The 23,113-nt window shown below is 37.4% G+C and overlaps 1 protein-coding gene across 3 annotated transcripts in view; it reads right to left on the bottom strand.

Annotated features, from left to right (window-relative positions):
* Positions 1–23,113, bottom strand: part of MAGI3 (membrane associated guanylate kinase, WW and PDZ domain containing 3) — a 241,312-nt gene that overhangs the window by 110,174 nt on the left and 108,025 nt on the right. For all 3 annotated transcript variants that reach the window (XM_060412922.1, XM_004002337.6, XM_012178938.4), the window contains exon 2: positions 3,812–3,928. In XM_060412922.1, the coding sequence (XP_060268905.1) occupies positions 3,812–3,928 (117 nt within the window). The remainder of the gene's footprint in view (positions 1–3,811; positions 3,929–23,113) is intronic.

Here is a 23,113-nt window from a genome sequence, read left to right as displayed (position 1 = left end):
GTGTGCAATCTCCTTCCTATTCCCTTAGGGACCACAGCTGCGCTCTGTGAAATGCCTGACAACAGTAAAAGTCTCTATCATTAATTTCACTGTTTAAATTGTCTCAGGTTTTGTCAGTGGGCACCCCTACTAGGTGTCTTTTCTCCTAAATGTTCCTCTGATATGTTCCCAAAATTTTTTAAACATATTTTCCAGTACAACTGGACGTTCCAACCTCACCTTGCACTTTCCCTACTTTAGGCTAGGAATCAGAATTTTCTCCAGAAAGACCTGGTATCTTTTAGTAAAGAATCACATTTACAGACCAGATGTGACCATCCAATTTGCTAACTGCTACTGATGCATAAGAGTTTCTAAATTCTGGGAAGGGTTTTAGACAGTTCAATTTGTAAGTCAGAAGTTCCTATTAGGATCTGAAATGACTATAGCTGTTTGGAACTTATGAATTAAAACAAATAAACTACAGCTCCTTTCTAGGGCAAAACCTCACACTGAGGAGAAACTGCAAAACTAGGACAATAAATGTAAGTTAAAAAGAAGATTCAAGGAAAAGTGGCAGAGGGCAGCAGAAAGTACAAGTACATATTTTTATTAACTTGCTTTAGCAAGGAAAGAGGAAGTTCTAGAGCTACGAAACTAAAAATGCTGCCCTGAGAAACCCCATACAGGCAAAATACCAAGTTACTTATAAGGGAATAAAGCTCAGATTGTGTTCAGATTCTTTTTTTTTTTTTAAGAGCAATGCTTTATGCCAAAAGACAATCAGATAATTAAGACAGGGCAAGAAGTTATGAGCCAAAAATCTCATATCCATCCACACAAACTTTTAAAGTATAAAGATCACAGACAATTGATATAATGATTCTGTGAACGCTTCATGGAAATCTGGTAGAGAACAAGCTTCAGACAACCAGAATTATTGAAGAAATGACAACATAGGGTTGGTAGTTTGGTTAAACATGTATCTAAGCATAGAATGGAGAATAAATGACTATAAAGGGGAGAGTGCAGTACATAATGGTTGCTTGCATTACCAATATAGATACAGATCCAGGATCAAAAAACAGGGAGGATGTGGAAAGAATATGCAAAGGAGAGTAAGCTTGCTGATTACCTTATATTTGTGGGAATAAAAGATAGTGCCTCAGGTCAGATGATGGGAGAGGGAGAAGGAAGGATGAAGAAATGACTGTGTAATTTTAGTATTGCTCATAGTAGGACCAAATAAAAGGGAGGAGGAACAAGCACTATATAAAGGTAGCCATTAGAATAAAGATGTAACTCTTCCTAAAAAGAGAGATCAAATGAAATAGATTACACAGTGAAAGGGTTTTTTGTATAACAGACTCGTATATAGGAAAAATGGGGATTCCCAGGTGGTGTCAGTGGTGAAGAACCTGCCTGCCAGTGCAAGAGGCCCCTGGATCAGGAAGCTCCCCTAGAAGAGGGCATGGCCACCCACTCCAGTATCCATGCCTAGAGAATCCCACGGACTGAGTAGTCTGGCAGTCTACACTCCGTGGGGTCACAAAGAGCTGGACACGACTAAAGTGACGTAGCACTCACCCATGCATATAAGTAAAACAGGAAAACATGACAGAACGGGGGCTAAAGATATCACATCAATAAATATAAAGTTTCACACTGGCTACAAAATACAAAAACATGACAAAACTGAGATGAAAGGTATTTGATCAAGTCAATAAATAGGAAGTTTCACACTGGGTACAAAGTTCAACACTATTTATAAAACACAGATTCAGAGAGATAAAAGAATAGGAAGATTTATTCTTTTTGGCAGATTCTTTACCATCTGAGCCACCAGGGATGCAGAGTGAGATTCAGAAAGATAAAAGAATAAAAAGATTTATCAGGCAAATGCAAAAAAGGCAGGACTTGCAATTCTGAAACCTGATAAGGTAGATTTATAGGAGGATGGCATAGATAAGGGGTCATATTTTAAAACAAAAGATTTTATACCACGTTAAAAAGTCTAGGCTTTTTAAAGTAATACTAATAAATAGGATCCTCTGAAGGATAAACTACAGATGTGCAAGAATCAGACGTGCCCTAGGTATGAGTCACTATAGTTCAGTTTGTTTCTGTTACTTGTGTTTGCAAATAATTTCATTTTATATACTTCTATATATCTTATAAACCTCATAATACCATAGTGTTATTAACTTTAACCAGAAAAATGATTAAAAGTTTGAAATTAAAGTTTAAAAAAAAAACAAAAAAATCAGGCGTATACTTTAAAGATGGACTAGACTGAGGTGCCATGGGAGGCAGGGGATGCAGTTAGAACGGGGCAAGGGAACGAACACTGCTTGAGCATCTATTTCAGATCAAGTGGTTTGCAATTATACTCAAACTTTAATTCTAATAGCTATATGAAGCGAGCCTTATGACTTCATATTTTATACATGGAGATTCTGAAACCTTAGGAAGTTTAAGTAATCTGCCCAAGTGAACCAACTAGTATAACGCTAGAATCAAGACTTTGAAGTCAGTTTTACTTAGTTCTTTGCAACTACATAATGGATGTGAGAGCTGGACTGTGAAGAAAGCTGAGCGCCGAAGGATTGATGCTTTTGAACTGTGGTGTTGGAGAAGACTCTTGAGAGTCCCTTGGACTGCAAGGAGATCCAACCAGTCCATTCTGAAGGAGATCAGCCCTGGGATTTCTTTGGAAGGAATGATGCTAAAGCTGAAACTCCAGTACTTTGGCCACCTCATGTGAAGAGTTGACTGAAAAGACTCTGATGCTGGGAGGGATTGGAGGCAGGAGGAGAAGGGGACGACAGAGGATGAGATGGCTGGATGGCATCACTGACTCAATGGATGTTGAGTCTGAATGAACTCCGGGAGTTGGTGATGGATAGGGAGGCCTGGCATGCTGCGATTCATGGGGTCACAAAAGTCGGACACGACTGAGCAACTGAACTGAATGGCAAATTTTTGTTGTTGTTGTTTAAAGTCTAAGCAAGAAAGAAGGAGAGTCTATGATAGTGCAGAGAGATAGGTATTTCAGAAGCAGAATTAGGAAGGCTTGGTGATGAACTCGACATTGTGTAAGATTAAATAACAAGATAAAGATATAAAGAATTCCAGAGACAGTGTAAAAGCTAGTATCCACAAGGAGATACAAATACACTGAGAAGTAAAACACATCAGAATGTCCTTAGGCCCTTTTGTTTACTGCTTTTCTTCTTCTCCAGACCTACACTAATTAAACCAAGTTTACATGATTTATTATGTGCTTAAAAAAACAAAGCCAAAAACACAATTACAACAACAATCAGCCCCTATGGAAACTATTAAAACTGGAATGGATACACCAATATCTAGGTAAAAATTCAAAGGCGGCAGGCACTACACGCTTCCTCCTGTTTTCCTTTGGGGAAAGGGCAGATTTTAAAATCAGTAGTATCCTAATAATTAATATGAAATGTTTCTTCTCAGTATACAAGCATGGAGAGCAAAAAAGTCTTAACTGCATAGGTTTTAGAAACTGATTTACAGGGGAAAAAAATCTAGTTAGCAACATGTACATTTATATCAATAAATTCTTAACGTCTAATGAATTTTTTGTAAGTCACAATATAGAATCTGCTTGTTTTTCTATTTTTAAAAACCAAACCCTTGAAAGTCATCTGAAAAATTTTCTCTTTATCTAATTTTTGTTTCATTCCAGTGCCCCAACTTAATCTTCACAATTTCATATGAGATTCTCTAGAGAATTATTTCTAGGTATTTGATTAAATAAAGATATCTTGGCCACATTTCTTTGATTCTATCTTATACTTACATGGAATGGTTCTCAAGTATAGATTATCTCTGATCACTTGCTGCAGTTTATGGTCAATTGATCCTTTCTGAAACTGAAGACTCAGGTAATGTCGCAAATCTTTATTAATGACTTTGCCTACAACAACAACAAAAAAAAAACACAAGACAAAATAAGTAATTGTTAGGTCTCCAGTTAAATATCAATGCTAGTTAATGATTACCCTTAAACCATTTAGCCATAAATAGGATAAAAGAAATCAGAGTATTTTACTCAAAATAACATAACTATACCAAACTATTATAGGTACTATACTTAAAATACACACCTATAATACACAATGTGGGCATAATTTTACATGGTAAGAGAGGGAGGAGGTATAGGTCAGAGAGTATGACAAATATCCAAGGTAATTCCATTCAATCCCATGACTTTAAGCACAATCCATAAACAGGTAAGTTTCAAATTCTTATCACGTCTCTATCCCTGACCTAACTCCACCAGACTCCAAATGCATCAAACTCCTTCATCTATAGTGCAGATAAATAAGTACCTCAAATTTCAGACGACCAAAACATAACTCTTAATTCTATCCTCTCCCATTACATTCTCTCCTCTAATTTTAGAAAATCACCTCTTCTGTCTTAGAAAATTACCACAATCCTGCTGAAGCTGAAGCTGAAGCTCCAATACTTTGGCCACCTCATGCAAACAGCTGATTAACTGGAAAAGACCCTGATGCTGGGAAAGATTGAAGGCAGAAGGAGGAGAAGGCGACAGAGGGTGAGATGGCTGGATGGCATCACTGATTCAATGGACATGAACTAGGGCAAACTCTGGGAGATGGTGAGGGACAGGGAAGCCTGGCGTGCTGCAGTCCACTGAACAACAAGAACAACAATCCAATAGAACAAGCCCCAAACCTAGAAGTCAGCCTCAATTTCTTCTTTTTACTTCTATCCCTCAATGCAATTAATTAGCCGTGTTTGTCAGTTCTCCCTTCAGCACATATCCCGTAACTGCCTACTTCTCTCTATTTCCATTGCTACCACCCTAAGCTAATCCACCATGATTTCTCACCTGGAATTCTGCAAAAGCCTTCTAATCCATTCCCCTGTACCCATTTTTGGTTCCTCCTGCTTCCACCATTCCCAAAGAAGCCAGAATGAGATTTTAAAATGTAAGTGAGATAATCGCTACTCTGTTTAGAGCCACCTAATGACTTCTTGCTACTCTTGGAATATAATTCAAACTTCTAAACAGGGCCTAGCAAGCCCTACATGTTCCAGCTCTGATGATCTCGAACCCAAACTCATCCACCCTTGCCCCTCTCAAACTATGTTCCGCCCACAAGTCCATCTTTCTCATCTCTGATAGGCCAAATGGGTCCTATTCAGAACCTTCTGCCTGTCACTAGATGCAACAGGCATTCTCTGTCCATCTGTCTGACTCCTAGATACCACGTAAATGAGTAAGAATGAAAGGTTTCTTCCTTATTTGTGGGGAAAATGGGAGATTAAAAAGAATAATATTAGGAGTATCAAAGAAATATTAGCAGAAAAATAGGGAGCTGCAGAAATCTGGTAGCAGTGAATTTGTAATAATGGTTGAACTTAAAATGATTACCAAAGCAATACAAACACTTTTCATTAGATACAATTTCAGTAACTCAAAAAGAGCAACGCTAAAACAAAACAGATTATGTTACTGAATAAGAAATGACTGGTTGATTAAAATATACACTTTCCTTCAAACAATATAGTCATGGCCAAATTAGATAATTCAAAAGGTTACTACAGATCGGTTCATTCTTTCAACTGTTATTTCATAACATAGCATTTCTAATTCTCTCTTTTCTCACATAAATAAATACACATAACCTGTATGAGTGAGTACTAAAATAAGCAGAAAATCGGAGTGCTTCTAAAGTTTGGAGATAACATTCATGTTCTAAACTAATAAACACAAACCAAAAAGTCCCTGTTTCGCATTGTTAAAAATAGATACCGAGGAAGGGGGAAACCTTGCGATCAAAGAAGAAAACCTGAAGGATGTTTACAAGGATAACACTGAACAATCTGTGCTCTGAGGCTGCCTCTGTCAGGACACTTAGTGGCCCCACCAACCAAAGTCCAATTCAGATGGGTTCATATTATTTTATTTTTTAAATTATAGTACTTACTCATTGCTGGGTAGAAGAAAAACCCAATTCATAATCAGTACTCTACAGTCACATTGCTTATTGAACAAAACCATACCCAGTTACGAGTTTATTAGGTATTTTGAAAACTAGGTAAAAAGTGTTTTGATCACATTGTAATAATCATTATACAAAAGCTTTGGTGGATTGTTACATAAGTGCTTGAAAGTGTTTAGTGATGTTTGTGGAGGTTTGGCTAGGGTTTTGACTAGACAGAGAATGAATCAGTTTTTTCAACCTAAAATAAATTATATAGACTTCAAAACCTGCTATCCAACATATTTTCAAAAATAGATTTAATCTAGATAAAGGATAATGCCTGTGTTATTAAAGAAGCCAATCTGAGTAAACATTTTTTAAATTCAAGGTTTAAAAAAGTTTTTGAAGCTTTCCTATAAAATATGGCATGACTCAGAGACAAAACTATAAAATGCTAAAAACTCACATTGAGTTTTAATCTACCAATCTATAAAAACAACAGCCATTGAATTAGATGTAATTAAAGACAAAACCATAATAAAAATTATCAATCACAAATTACAGCATGAGGGGCTCTCAACAGGGGAAATGAATTAAATTCCTGTTTCAAGGGCCCACAAAATCTTAAGACTGAGAGGATCTGTAAAGCAGAAAGAGTTAAAGAATGACAGCTAGATTTATCAGAGTAAGAACTGCTTCCTAATCTTCACCCTCAACCTCTACGGGGACTCTGGACGCAACACTGGGTTGAACAGTTGCAAAGAAAAGGGTGAAGTACAATTTCATAAATGGGATATTTTGTTTAAAGTATGAAAACTATTCAAAGATGTCATCACATTTCTCTGATGTTGGGAAAAAATATTACAAACATCAATAAAATGTCAATGATAAAAGATTAACAAATTATATAGACTGGCATTCTTTAAAATTAATAATAATTAATAATAAAATATACTGGATATAGTAGTCATTGTGAATGGCCTTATTTCAAGAAACCAAAAAAACTTTTGTTAAGAGGATGGAATATTACGCTTCCCTCTTTGATGTAGTTCCAGGAAATTTGTTTTGTTTTGTTTTTTTAAAGTACAAATATCCTAAATAAGCAGGTGACTATGGAATTACCACAAGGCTAACAGAAACATTAGCTCACAGAGACAATGGAGAGATTATCTATATTACTAAATTGTATATGAACTTCTGCCTTTTGTTTTAAGAAAGTTTCACAGAAACTTGACATTTCAAGAGTATGAAAAACATCTATTTGGGATTAATGCAGTTAAACAAATGAGAAAAAAAGACTGTTCATAACTGCATTTTTACTCAGCCTTTGCTTCAAAGTGCTAAGACTATTCTTTGACTTTTAAGTGACTTATAAGTCAAATTGATTTATGAAACTTAAAAAACAGATCTATAAATCTTACAAATACAGCTTAGGAGAGGAAAAGTCTATAACTGAACTCTCAATCACATGAATAAATCCATTATCGAAAGAACTCATGACTCAAATTCATACTTTCTGAATGTATGCCATTTAATATTCACCACCATTACTCTTTAGGGGGCTTCCCTGATGGCTCAGTTGGTAAAGAATCTGCCTGCAACGCAGGAGACCCCGGTTCAATTCCTGGGTCGGGAAGATCCGCTGGAGAAGGGATAGGCTACTCACTCCAGTATTCTTGGGCTTCTTCCCTTGTGGCTCAGCTGGTTAAGAATATGCTCATAATGCGAGAGATCTGGGTTTGATCCCTGGGTTGGGAAGATCACCTGGAGAAGAGAAAGGCTATCCACTCCAGTATTTTGGCCTGGAGAATTCCATGGACTGTATTAGTCCACGGGGTCACAAAGAGTCCAGACATGACTGAGTGACTTTCATTTTCACTTTCTTCACTCTTTAAGGAATCAGTGTATAGAGTCATTGGTTATTATTTAGGTAAACACTGTGGCATGCTGGCATAGGCCATGCAAGCAATTCAATTGCCAACATCTTACTGTCTTTTCCATAAAGACTGTCTAGGAGACTTTGTCAATCACTTGCCAAAGTCAAGATATGAAAAGTCTTTACTACTGTCTAATCCAGTAGTAATTATACAATTGAAAAGAAGAAAGAAATGAGGTCAGTTTGGCAGGTCTATTTCTTATATATTTGAGTTGATTCATGGAGATCATCCCATTCTTCTCTAAACACTTCCAATATTTTATTAATTTTATTGTTTACAATCTCTTCAAATGTTGTTGGAGCTTAAAGTCAGGGAAGTAGACTTGCATTTTCACAATCTACGCCTTTTTGGAAACTGGAACATTTGTCTCGCTTCCGTCTGTTGGTACTTCCCACATTCATGGTTTCATAAAGAATACTGACAATAACCCTGAGATCACATCTGAGAGTCCCTTTAACTCCTGGGAGGGCAACTCAACTATGTCTTGAAAATTTAGTTTCATTTAAAGTGAATGATATGTTCATGATCTCTTCATCTTGCTAAAATTTAGTTTTCCTCACTTGAAGTTGTTTATCTTTTATTGTTGGAAAAGTAATTCTTCAAGTTCAAGACTACAGACACAAAGTAGAATGACATAGAACTGATTTCTGCCTATAAAGAACTACCAATAACCTCTTCTCACAGTAAGCCTATCTGTTTCTTTTCATTGCTCTTGCTCCAAACACAAAATTAAAAGCTCTTTGAGCTCTCCAAAGTATCTAAACTCCTTTTGAGCTTTGGCAATTCAGGAAATTCTTCAATGTTTCTTGGTCTACTTAGCACTCTACAAATGTGATTATGTGTTCCATCTAATTATTAATCATATACATCTTTTTAAAATCTTGAGCTGCTCAGAACATTCTTTGTACCTATAAGAATTTATCACATAACTTATCTTTTAGAAATTGCGAGTCTTAGAATCACACCTATAGATGCCATAAACTTAAAAAAAAAAATCTGTTTTCCTCAGAGGCAAAGTATGGGCATAACCATGTCCCACTCTTCTTTACTATGATGACTGTAAGATAGCCTGGTGAAATTCTCCAAACAGTTCAATCCAACTAGCTCAACACAAATGATGTTACTCAGTAGTCATTTCCCATTAGACCCAGATTTAAGAGCAAAGCATTTCATTGCTTCCTCTACCTCCTAAGCTCTATGAAATCAATGAAAAAGACATATATGAGCTTAATTCCAAACTGGATCCTTGGTTAAAGTCAGGCATTTTCTAAGACAAAATGAGCCAAACTGCAGTCCACTTGTTTGTGAAACTGTAATCTTCTCTAGACAATCAGTATCTATACATTTCATAGTAAAACACCTTCTATAGCACAAGTTATTAAAAAATATCTTATGCAGTTATTAAACATAGAAGTTTGTCAGCTATCTTAAGGGCAAAGCCGTGGTTTTACAGATTTAATCCCAGGATCAAGCACATAGAATGTGTGAATCAGCTTAATTTTATATTTTTTATTGTTTATTTCACGCTCTCCACCATCAAATACATGAAATTTTAGAATACTCAACTAATAGAGTATTCAACAGTCTATACAAAACTTTATTTCAAACTGTGCTTCTTAAATAATGAAATTAACTTTATTTGGACTCTCTCAAAATGCTAAAGTAAATTCTTCACTGATACAGCAAGCTCCATGTCTTTAAAAGTAAGTTTTAATGATAGTTTTTAATGCCAATTCCTCAAATTATTTTCTTTGTTAATGTGTTTAAATGTGTTCATAAAATGGTATCTAGCTATCCTGAAATAAAAAATGAGGCTAAATTTTAAAAAGTCTACTGTCTTCTAGTTCCACCAGGGATAGCAAGTCTAGAGGTGGGGGAAAAAAACCCAAATCCTTTTTCTTTTTTTTCTGAATGGAAGATGTAAGAATGAAAAGAAAATGAGAAATAGGGAACAATGATGACTAGGACTGCTATTTTATAATGATAATTATTATATTGTACATACATGCTTCCCTCTCCCCTGGTGGCTCAGCTGATAAAGAATCCACCTGCAATGCAGGAGACCTGGGTTCCATCCCTGGGCTGGGAAGACCCCCTGGAGAAGGGAACGGCTATCCACTTCAGTGTTCTGGCCTGGAGAATCCCATGGACTGTACAGACCATGGGTCACAAAGAACTGGATATGACTGAGCAACTTGCACTTTCACATAGATGCTATATGTTTTCACTTAGGCCTCATGAAAATTTTAAGGTAATATTATTATTATTATTACTATTTTATAGGTAGGGAGCTGAGGTATATAGAGAAGTGACTTGGCCAAGGTTGTATCACTAGAAGTAGCCGAGCTGGGATCTGAACCCAGTTAATCTGGCTCTAGAATCTGAACAATAAGCACTGTGCTAGAATACCTCTCTCCCTCCCTTTTTTCCATTCATCCACCTACCTACCTATCTTTTGCTGAATTTTTTCTCTTGTATAAAGATATAAGAATACAAGCTTAGAAGACGGTCTTTCATAAGAGCTCACTTTTCCTAAAACAGACACATTTATTGTGTTAAAAAAAAAAAAAGAAAAAAGATTTACTGAGCCCTGAGATTTTCTGAAGCTCTTAGGGGTAAGGCAGTGAATGAGAGTGCACCCAAAGGAACTGAAAGTCTCACAGGGATGATGAACACTGAGAAAGAAATTTCAGAGAGAGCATTATGGCTGAGCCATTGTGGGACTCTAGAGCCTAGATCCTAAGTCTAGGGACTCTCCAAAGATGTCACTGAGGAATTGCACTGGGGCTGAAAACCCGAAGGATAAATAGGAGACGACTAAATTTAAAAAAAGGAGGGGGGTGTTGGTAGAGTGAGTGGTACATGTGAAGGCATTTACTTGAGGTGGGAAAGAACACAGTGCTGACAGGAACTGAGAGAAATCCAGTATAGCTGGTTCTTAGAAAGTGAGGAAGAGCTCACACAAGCTGAGACAAGAGTTCCAAGGGCCAGCGGGTTGAACAGAACCTTGTTAACAGTAACTTAAAAGAACTTCAACTAACTCAGGTATGACACCTAGGCCCTTCATAATTGCTATAAGCCAACAACTTGCAGATATATTCTTACTGGCCACATCTACATTTCATACTTGTGTCCAAATGCCACCTTGTTATTTCTATTATCCGTGAGAGCATATTCACAATTATAAACTTGGGTGATCCTTACCAATATAACTGTTTACGTATGCCACTCTCATTACAGGCAAGTGGAACCTAATGCATTTTTAAAATAATTTGTATAACTAAATTCTTGCTCTGTCCCAAATTTGAAAAGCACTAGATCTTCTGGAGAACCTCTCCTGAGCCACTTCAGTGTTCTGGCCCGTTTTCAGTACCCTTCTGATTTACAGTATGAAAAAACACAGACTGACGAGATCAAGCACTGTTGCTGTCTTCTGCAGAACCTGCTTCTACCTCAGTAGTTAGGAAAAGTCTCCCACTCACAGAGGGCACATTCTTTTTTTCCTCAGCCTTTTAAGATACTATTGACATATATGTAAGTTTAAGGTATACATGTGGCCATCTGATGCGTGCATATGGGCACTAAGTTGCTTCAGTCATGTCTGACTCGTTTCAACCCTATGGGCTGTAGCCCACCAGGCTCTTCTGTCCACGGGATTCTCCAGGTGAGAATACTGGAGTGGGTTGCCGTGACCTCCTCCAGGGGATCTTTCCAACCGAGGGATAGAACCCACGTCTCTTACATCTTCTGCACTGGCAGGCAGGTTCTTTACCGCTAGCACCACCTGGGAAACCCGATGCATGTATGTATTACTAGACAATTACCATAACAAGGTTAGTCTGCAACCCCACTTTTTCACATACTTACCATTTAATGAGTGTACAGTGATAATATTTAAGATAACAACTGTGACACATGTAATCTGGTATTACAGTCATCACGCTGTACATTAAAACCCCAGAACTTAGCGACCTTGCTGCTGCTGCTGCTAAGTCACTTCAGTCGTGTCCAACTCTGTGTGACCCCACAGACGGCAGCCCACCAGACTCCCCCGTCCCTGGGATTCTCCAGGCAAGAACACTGCAGTGGGTTGCCATTTCCTTCTCCAATGCATGAAAGTGAAAAATGAAAGTGAAGTCGCTTAGTCGTGTCCGACTCCTAGCGACCCCATGGACTACAACCTACCAGGCTCCTCTGTCCGTGGGATTTTCCAGGCAAGAGTAGTGGAGTGGGGTGCCATTGCCTTCTCCACTTAGCCACCTTAGGGCTGTATGTTTGTACCCTTTGACCAACATCTCCCCATTTTCCCTATATCCAGCCCCTGAAAACCACCATTCTGCTCTTTATTTCTATGAGAATATGAGTTTCTATCTCTATTACATTCTACACATAAATGAGAAGATACAGTTTTGTCTTCATCTGCTGGAGGTCTCATTCTTTGTCTGTATTACAAGCTAGGGCAGGAGTACACATTAAAATGGGAATGTCCATTCTCCACTGGTTCCTGGAAGCAGTCCTCATAAGCACATTGGTCAGAATTCATCTACTGCCCTGGGTCCTACATCACTGACAGTTTAACGTCAAGTTTGCTGCTGCACACTTGGTCCTTGCCCAGCACACCCTAGAAAAGTTTTCTTTTCTCCCTCCCTTTCTTTCCTTCCTTCCTTGATTATTATTTTTAATGCATTTACCATCAGAAGAACCGGGAGCACAGCTAAAGAAAGAACTCTTTGGTTTGCTGCTGCTGCTGCTGCTGCTGCTGCTAAGTCACTTCAGTCGTGTCCGACTCTGTGTGACCCCACAGACGGCAGCCCACCAGGCTCCCCCGTCCCTGGGATTCTCCAGGCAAGAACACTGCAGTGGGGTGCCATATCCTTCCCCAATGCATGAAATTGAAAAGTGAAGTGAAGTCGCTCAGTTGTGTCCAACTCTTCGCGACCCCATGGACTGCAGCCTACCAGTCTTCTCCATCCATGGGATTTTCCAGGCAAGAGTACTGGAGTGGGGTGCCATCACCTTCTCTACTCTTTGGTTTAGGTAGTCTATATATCTGAAAAATCCCTGAACTACACCAAACTAAATATACTCATCCCTAGTTCCTCCGTCCACGGGGATTCTCCAGGCAAGAATATCGGAGTGGGCTGCCATGCCCTCCTCCAGGGGATCTTCCCAACCGGGATAGAATCCAGGTCTCCTGCATTGCAGGTAGATACTTCACCACCTGAGCCACCAGGGAAGCCCAAAAGTCAAACACCATTTACTACTCGTAGAATTCAACATTATACAGCATTGAAATTGCTTCATTATATTCACATTATGTATAAATAAAACCCATTATAATGCTGTATACTTTTCTGGAAAAAAAAAAATTTTTTTTTTTCAGTGTTTTTGCTTAAATTTTTTGCTTAAGTAAAACAAGTATTTCTGTGTAGAATGTATTTCCAAATAACAATCATTTCTCTAAAAAAATTCTGATGCATGGCCAGGGACCTGAGTTATAAATAAAAAGTTGGTGGCCCAGAGGAAAATGCTATTGTGTCTATATTTCTCTTACCTCTGAGGCATCATGTCCCACCCTTCTAACCTCCACACCCAGCTTTTTCCCCTACTGGTTTCAGTTTTGTATCTACTCCACCTGGAGCCCCACAGCACTGTGCACATATAAATATGGTTAGAGCAAAAGGCCTGCGCGTTGACCATCTGTTCACCTACTCTTTGAAGCCAACACCCAGACAGAACCCTGAGGTCCACATTAAGGAGCTCTTGTTTTCCCCTCTCCTCCCTGCTGGTTCTTGTTACAAACAGTGGGGTATATGTTGGCCTCCCTCGCTGGATCTTAAGCTTGTGTGAAGCTTCGTTCATTTATGTATCTGTCCTCCAAGACACCCAGCATGGCACTGAGTAAACATTCTTTAAACACTCCAAAATGGTACTTTTTGAAAATTAAACCTTTTATTTTGTATTGGAGTATGGCCGATTAACAATGCTGTGATAGTTTCAGGTGGACAGCTGAGGGACTCAGCCATACCTATATATACATGTATCCATTCTCCCTGAAACTCCCCTCCCATCCAGGCTGCCACATAACATTGAGCAGAGCTCCCTGTACTATATAGTAGGACCTTGTTGGTTATCCAACCAAAAAGACACTTGATAATGTGATTACTATACTGATAAGAGTTTTAAATGGAATTCATCTGAGAAAAACATTTTTACTGTAATCTTCACAAAAATCCTTTCATTAAGCAGCACTATTAAAAGTAATGTCTTGATTATAACAATGTGGTCAAATGCTCATAAGGTATTTTAAGTGAAAAAAGCAGGGCACAAAACAGAATATTCAGTATGACCCCCAAAATTGTATGTATCTGAGAATATGCAATTTTTTTTAATGTAAGGGTCATACATAAACTCATACTTATTAAACAGTTAGCAACACTTAAATATTTTTGCAGATATATTTATTGGGTGATTTTTTTTATCTTCATGGGTTCTGAATTTTTAAATTTTCTACAATGAAAATCTACTACTACAATGAGAAAAACTTTTAAAAACTAGAAACCATACTTTCAAAATCTGTGACCTTCAAAGGTCATTTGTGGAAAAAGAAGCCTGACCTAGTGGAGCAGTATGACAAAAACTTGAAAAGTTCTATGTAAAAGCTGACACTACTTGTGTAGGTTTTCCTTTAGTTCTTTATTGTTAATAAGTATTGATAGTATTTTCTCCATAGTAAGGTTAAATTCCAACCATTTATTTTTAACTAAAATGCTCAACTGATAAGCTATTGAATACTAAAATCTCTATTTGAAAAATAAAATGAAAACCACATTCTAGAAAAAACACAACAAAATTACCAAATTTTCCCTTTAAAAGTCATGTATCAGGAAGAGCACAGTAAGGCGAACCTTTCTAGCAGAAAGGAGTAGAAAAAATAAGAAATTATCAAAAGAGGGTCTTTTTCTTTTCAAAGCTTTCATTTGATGGGATCATGTAGATTCAGTACTTAAAGAAAAACAGTATTTCTCAAGTGCTATCCTGAGGCTATTCACAATTTTTTTCTTCGTGGCACTCACATCAGGAATCATTAGCAAACCTGTCATAATGCCAGATAACCAGTGCCTGGATGGCACACCAATATCTGAATCATAGTATTAATGCTTCATCCTTTTGACAAGACGGTACAAAGCCATCTATTGTGCCCTGTCATTTCCCTGAAAACAGAATAACTGGGTTCAGTGGTCTTTGTAAATCAAAGTTAGATGCTTCAGCAGAATGTCCAGGACTTAAGGTAGAAGATTTGTTACTGATGTTTCATTATAACAGCTAATAAAAAGACAGCTGAAAAGGAATACGGATGTGCTTGATTAAAAGTCTAATTGGGAAAAAGAAAATGACTATTAGAGAACTCAGATTGTATTTCAAGATGCATCATTATGTTAACAATCTCAACCTCCAGGTTTGGGCAGTAGGCTGATAGAATTAACCACTATTAGAGAAGGAATTTAATAGCTCCTATTTGTCTGACAGCTTTTAGAAAGATAGATTTATACTAATCCTTAGAAATTTTCTAAAGTAGATAATTTAAAGGTCCTAAAAATTATATTAAACATCAAATGTGATCTGAATCTCTGGAGTCAACATTCATTACAAAATAATCTATTTCTCATTTTCATTTCTAATCTCTATGTTTAAATCAGGAACATACTTAAAAGGACTTTTTAAGTCATCCTTTCAAAAAATGTCAGAATTTCAATTTTAGAAATAAATGACCATTTCTATGCATATCCCCTTCCCCAAATTCCTCCACTCCCTCCAACTCACTTCAACTATAAGGCTGAAAGACGAGGACCTTTCAGAAAACATCAACATAAATGATACTGTCAGAAGATCTCCAGTCTCCCATTTCCCTTTTAAAGGGAGGGTCTTAAAAAAAAAAAAAATCCTAAAGGAAATCAGTCCTGAATATTCATTGGAAGGACTTATGTTGAAGCTGAAACTCCTATACTTTGGTCACCTGATGTGAAGAGCTGACTCACTGGAAAAGACCTTGATGCAGGGAAAGACTGAAGGCAGGAGGAGAAGGGGACGACAGAGGATGAGATGGTTGGATGGCATCACCAACTCAATGGACATGAGTCTGAGTAAGCTCTGGGAGTTGGTGACGGACAGGGAAGCCTGGTGCACTGCAGTCCATGGGGTTGCAAAGAGTCAGATACGACTGAGTGACTGAACTGAACAAACAAAAGAATACCAAAAAAAGGGCAGGGTAGGGTGGGGAGGTGAAGGAGGAAGGATGGGAAGGGAGGAAGTAAGGGAAGGAGGGAATTCGTACCCCTAAACTAAACCAATAGCAAGAAAAGAATCTGTTTCAAAAGGCAATGGGAATTTCTATAAATTCCAATATCATTATTGAATACTATGAAACTACACAGTAAAAACCACAATTATTATTGAATTAATATAGTATTAAATGGCCTGATCAGATTGATAGTCCTGAATTTAGGTCTACGAATTGAGAGGGAGTTGTCTAGGCAATATGACAACATAAATCATTTTTATAAAAGGCTCTCTAATACAGAACAAAACAAAGAAAAATAATCAAAAACAGAAGAAAAATATTTACTCTTTGTCCACTGAAATATCAACTCCAAAGACTATAAAACATTTTGGATCACACTGAAAAAATGCCCAAAGCTGACACATAACACCCTAGCTTTTAAACTCAGCACAATTTGCAGACTCTTTTAAGTACAAAATGTTGATACATTGAATGTATATATTTATCTACAAAATAAAGGGTGTATGAACTGCTGTTCCCAATCCCTAGAAGCAGGAGATATAAGCATTCAGAGAGAAACAGAAACAAAACTCCCAAAACGTAGCTGTCCTTGGCATTAACTCCCTAACCCCAGGATATTAGAATTACGAAGTATTAATAGAGGGTAAATGCTTCTACATCAAGCTGGAGAGTTCATATGCTAAGGGAACAGTAAGGGTTATCCAGGTAAACAGGAACAATAGTCAATAAAAAGCATTAACAGACTGACATCATGAAAAGGTAACTTCTCTGTGTATAGAATAAACAGAGGAGGGAGCCAAGAATAGCTATGAGGCATGCAGTTAAAATCTGAGGGCCACTGTCCAGGTCAGTATTCGTAGTGGAAAAGTAGATGGATTTGAGATTCACTGTACACGCCCATGGGGTCACGAAGAGTCAGACATGACTGAGCGACTTCACTTTGACTTTTCACTTTCATGCACTGGAAGGAAATGGCAACCCACTGCAGTGTTCTTGCCTGGAGAATCCCAGGGACGGGGGAGCCTGGTGGACTGCCGTCTATAGGGTTGCACAGAGTCGGACACAACTGAAGCGACTTAGCAGCAGCAGCAGCAGTACATGCCCATATATATGTAAAATTTTCAATACCAAACACTATCCTTCTAGAAGAAGTTGTCATCTGATATTTGAGCCTTACAAAGTCTCAGATTACAGAGTGATCTATGTTATCTTATTTTGAAAAATACAAGGTACTGTCTGAAGAAAACATGTTAGCCTGAACTAACAAAACAGTTCAAGAGGTAATTTAACACAATTGCTGGGGGTTAGGGGCAGCGGGTAGCGAGGAGCAAATAACGTGAGAAGATTCAGTATTTTTTCTTGGGAGATTACTTCACAACTGCCTGTGACAATGTCACTGTTAAACAATCTTTCAATGACCAGGTTTTACTCGTTTGTTTTAAAGGTAGTAAGTGTCCACAGTTCCTTTTTCTGGTCGTGCCACACAGCTTGTAGGATCTTAGTTTCCCCACCAGGGATTGAACCTGTGCCTTTGACAGTGAAAGTGCAGAGACTTAACCACTGGACCACCAGGGAATTCCCTGGTGATCACTTTTTGAAAAAAGTAGTTCAGTCCGTACTTAGGTTATGAGATCATGAACATACGCCAACATTTTTCTTGAATTGTACTTGTGGCTGGGACAGCATTATATATGGATTTAAAAACTACAATGTCTCAAGCAACTTAGATGGAAGAGAGGAAGAAGTGAGCTAGGAAATTGTTAGGTGACTTATTCCAGTGCTGACAAAATACTAAAGATGTAAGTTGAAGAGTTTGAACAAAATTTTTACATGAAATAGTGGGAAAACAGTATTTCTAAATTTCATTTTAAATATATGTTAATTAAATTTTAGAGGTAGAAATCTGATTATATCCCTAAAAGCTTACATTCACACTGCCTAATCAAAACAGTATGTGTTTTTTTAAGTGTCTTTTTAAAAAACTGTGGGACAGCATAAACTTAACTACAGGACCTTCTCCTATCTGGATATTCATGATATTATAAATAGAATCTATTTGCCTTAGCAATATATTTGATAGGAAGATTCAGGGGAAAAAGAGACAACAGTAAAGATCACACCAGACTTCTAACTTGAAAAACCAGGAAATTTAAGTTCCATTTAAAGAAAAGAAATAGAAAGGGGAAGAAACAGATTTTGAGAATTGAGGCAGGAAATCAGTATAATAACATCTCATGTTATTTGACGTGGCAGTGAGACAGATACCATATGAAAATATTAATGGATCTGAATTTAGAGCTGTAAATTGGGAGTCTTTAACTCACAATAAAAATCTGGCCTTGGTAGAGATGTGGAGTGATATAAGTTGGAACAACTTTTCTGGAAGGCATTATGGCAATATCCATTAACATATACTTGCATGTCTTCTGACAGAAGAGTTCTACTGAAGTTATAGTCACACAAAAATGTACAAAAAAATCAAAACATGAAAGATGGATGTTTATCACAGCATTATTTATAAGGAATTTAAATGTCCAACTACAACTGGTGAGTAAATTATAAATGATAAAATACATCTTCAATTACTGAGGTATGTTTTAACATGTTGTTGAATAAAAAAAAAGGGTTTCCCTGGTGGCTTAGTTGGTAAAGAATCCGCCTGCTATGCAGGAGACCCAGGTTCAATCTCTGGGTAGGAAAGATCCCCTAGAGAAGGAAATGGCAACCCACTCCAGTATTCTTGCCTGGAAAATCAAGAGGGAGATACAGAAAGGAACTTTCAGTGCAAGATTTCATTTATGAAATTGGTACACTTTTCCTATATGTATTTATGCAAGAATATATTCTAAATATGCTCATCTCTGAGTGACAAGATGTTGAAGAATTTTACCCTCAACTTGGTAATATTCTATATTGTTTGAGAGATTTAAGACGACAACAACAGCATGCCATATTTTTAGCAATCTATAAAGCATTTTTCTCTTTTTCTCATTAAGATTTGGAGCAAAATATAACCTTGGAGGTAAAATAAAAACCGGAAAAGAACACTTAGCTTTCAAATTTCAGGGATGCCTAACTAGGAACACATAGTCAGAACTGGACCACTACCCCAGGCTTGAAACCAAACAATTAGGCTAGAGAAGTCAGTCCTGCTTGACCTAAGCCTGTAATTTGATTACTGAAATCAGTAGTGACTCTGTGTTTAACAAGTCACTCCCAAAACTAGTTCCTAAACCCTGATCCAGGGATTAAGTACTATAATGTGAGTTTGGACAAGTTACTGTAAGACAAAATTAAAAGACATTTGCTCCTTGAAAGAAAAGCTATGACAAACTTAGACAACGTATTAAAAAGCAGAGACATAACTTTGCCAACAAATGTCCATCTAGTCAAAGCTACAGTTTTTCAAGTAGTCATGTATAGATGTGAGAGCTGGACCATAAAGAAGGCTGAGCACAAAGAATTTATATCTTCAAATTGTAGAGCTGGAGAAGACTCTTGAGAGTCCCCTGGACTGCAAGGAGATCAAACCAGTTAATCCCAAACGAAATCAACCTTGAATATTCATTAGAAGGACTGATGCTGAAGCTGAAGCTCCAATATTTTGGCCACCTGATACAAAGAGCCGACTCACTGGAAAAGACCCTGATGCTGGAAAAGATTGAAGGCGGAAGAAGATGGGGGCGGCAGAGGATGAGATGGTTAGATAACATCACTGACTCAATGGACATGAGTTTGAGCAAACTCTGGGAGATACTGAAGGACAAGGAGGCCTGATGAGCTGCAGTTTGTGGGGTCGCAAAGAGTCAGACGCGACTGAACAACTGTAAGGCCACATCTTCAGGATTAGTAAATTATGTACATGAAAACACTGACTGGAGAAAAACAATTTTTGATAGCATGACTCCACTGAAAATATTTTCCCATAAAAAAGAAAAAAAGAATAGAAAGATTATATGATAGAGCTCAGCCTCTCCCTTAAAGTAAACAAAACCAAAAGACAGGAGGGTAATAAAACAAAATGCCAGGCACTATGCTAGTGTTGAAGCTATAAACATCGTAATATAGTACCTGCCCTGGTGTTGGGGTGTCACAGACAAGTATAAACAACTACTAAAACCAGTGAAAAAGCATGTACAAGGTACGTGAGAGCATGTAGCTAAAAAGAAAATAAATAACTATGTTTAGTGGGGAAACCCAGTTAATCTAGGCTGGAAGTATGGATGGAGAGGACAGGATTGGGACTATCATGGGCATTTCAGGTAAGGGGAAGAGCACAGTGGCAGGGTGGTGGTGGATTATAAGACTAGAGAGATGCAGGAGCTCAGGTAACAGAAGGCTTTACTTATGTCACTAAAGGGTTAGAACATAACTCTGTAGTGAAGAAGTTACTAAGATTTTCATTACCAGGGGAATGACACAGCTGAGCTTCCCTGGCAGCTCAGCTGGTAAGGAATTTGTCTGCAATGCAGGAGACCCCAGTTTGATTTCTGGGTCAGGAAGATACACTGGAGAAGGGGTAGGCTACCACTCCAGTATTCTTGGGCTTCCCTGGTGGCTCAGCTGGTAAAGAACTTGCCTGCAATGTGGGAGACATGGGTTTGATTCCTGAGTTGGGAAGATCCCCTGGAGAAGAGAACGGCTACGCACTCCAGTATTCTGGCCTGGAGAATTCCATGGACTCTATATTTCATGGGGTTGCAAAGAGTGGGACACGACTGAGCAACTTTCACTTAACACAGCCAGACTTGCGTTTCAGACGGATAACTCTGGCAACACTGCGGACTATGAGACAAGGAGAACAACTGGAGGGCACCAAGACCAGCGCAGAATAAATGTAACCACAAACCCATTAATACTGGCACTCGAGCAGGATTAGAAGAATCAATGCAGAAAGTGGGGTTGGTGAAATAGGCAACTCAAGAAGCATAAGCTGAAAATAAGAATTTAACCAAAGAAGTGAATGCTCACAGATTTGCAGAGTGCTCTAATTTAAACTTAAATGACAGGAATCCTTGAAGGAAAAAGGAGAATGAAATAAATAATAAATAGTGCAGCTGAAGGAAAGTGAAAATTTTTAAAGGAGAGAAGTTAGAAATTGAAAGGTTTACCATGTCTCAAAAAGAAGAAAAAGAAAGAAAAACAACAGCAACATAAAAATACAAATTTAAATTCCTTAGGTATTTCCTTAGGTTTCCCAAAAGAAGACCAGATATTATTTTAGGAGTCAAAATCAAGAGAGTTTAAGATGATAACTCCACGGTAAAAAAACCATGATATAATACCCATGCTCCATCTGCTTAGCAACAAAAAGTCTTTCAGACTTGTGGTGGCAGTGGCGGTTTAAAAAAAATTTTTTTAAGTGGTTTTTTTTTTTTTTCCATTTAACTACCTTTTCTTCAGCAAGCAATGAATGATCCAGAGCTCTATGACTGAAGCTAAAAAAAAGTACTGTACTTTAAAGCTGCTATATGCAAATACTGTATAATACTGTTACTGTGATGAAAATAAACAGATGACACACAGGAAAGAAATGATATACAGGCAAGGTAACAAGACCAACAGATACGGGAAGCAGGCACCATCCAAGCTACCCTGTTTTTCATGGTGGAAAGTCAGAAACGAATGCTTCACAGAGAAATATAAATTAATCACAATTAGGTTGGAAAAACTTTCTGGTAAGTTCAAGACTAACATCAATTCTTAGAAGCTCCTCAAAAACATACACCTTCATATATTATATGATTATATCGCCTACTCACATTATGAGGCACTTCTAAAATACACAGAATTAAACTCTCAAGAAATAACATGATTCATTTGTACCTTAACCTCAGTAAACTTCACATAATTATTTATTAAATTTTAAAAATAAAATTCAAAACCACAGAGCACTTTTGCTGCTATTGAAGAAAACTATTCTATTTAAAAGAAGGACTAGTAGATGACAAAAAGTACCACTAAAAAGTATTCTTAGTTATCAAGGGTTTTTGAAGAGTCAGATGTAAGGATTTTAGACAAGATCCTAAAAAAATAAGATGAATTGGCAAAAAATTAAATATTTGCTAGTGATAAGATCATGGGTTACTATGCCTCGGCTTAAATTTTTTCTTAAATGTTGTGACTATTTTTACAACTCAAAAGAAAACAAAACTAGAAAACTCCCATTGCAGAAGGAAATGGCAACCCACTCCAGTGTTCTTGCCTGGAGAATCCCAGGGACGGCGGAGCCTGATGGGCTGCCATCAATAAGGTTGCACAGTCAGACACGACTGAGGCGACTTAGCAGCAGCAGCAGCAAACTCCCAACACAAAACATAGGTATATTTTATTCATAACTACAAAGACAAAGATATACACATTAATACTGATGAAAGGGAATTTGAAGACATGGAAATAAAGCTTAATGTTCATTTATGTTTCTGAGCAGCTATGTTCATTTATAATACAAAAATTTCATGAAAAACTGACATATAAAACGATTCACAGTTGACTCTACAAAAATGAAATACATAATTTTTCTTACAAAGTACGAAAATCTTTAAGCAATAAGGCTACATTTATGTGATAATAATTTTAATCAAATTACCTAAGTCAATTAACTGAAAAACCAATTTAACTGATTTCATTTGTTAAATTAATGATTGCTAATTGTCTGAGTTATAATTATGTGTCTGTCATTGAACAATAAAAACTCTTACTTTATAGCAGAGGTTTTAAAAAAAAATTCTATAAGAACAGAATTGTATCTTCAAAGAAATTTTATGAGGAATTTAAATGTACAAAAACAGATAAGACTGCTGAGTCCAGTTTGAAAAACATTGCTTCACCAGTCATAGCTTTACCAGGTGACTATGTAGGAGGATATTTTAGTACCTCAATATAGCTGCAATACTCATCAGTCA

The sequence above is a fragment of the Ovis aries genome, chromosome 1 (genome assembly GCF_016772045.2).
Source record: "Ovis aries strain OAR_USU_Benz2616 breed Rambouillet chromosome 1, ARS-UI_Ramb_v3.0, whole genome shotgun sequence".
Classification (NCBI taxonomy): Eukaryota; Metazoa; Chordata; class Mammalia; order Artiodactyla; family Bovidae; genus Ovis; species Ovis aries.
The sequence above is the reverse complement of the archived record's forward strand: the minus strand, read 5'-3'. Positions and strand labels throughout refer to the sequence as shown.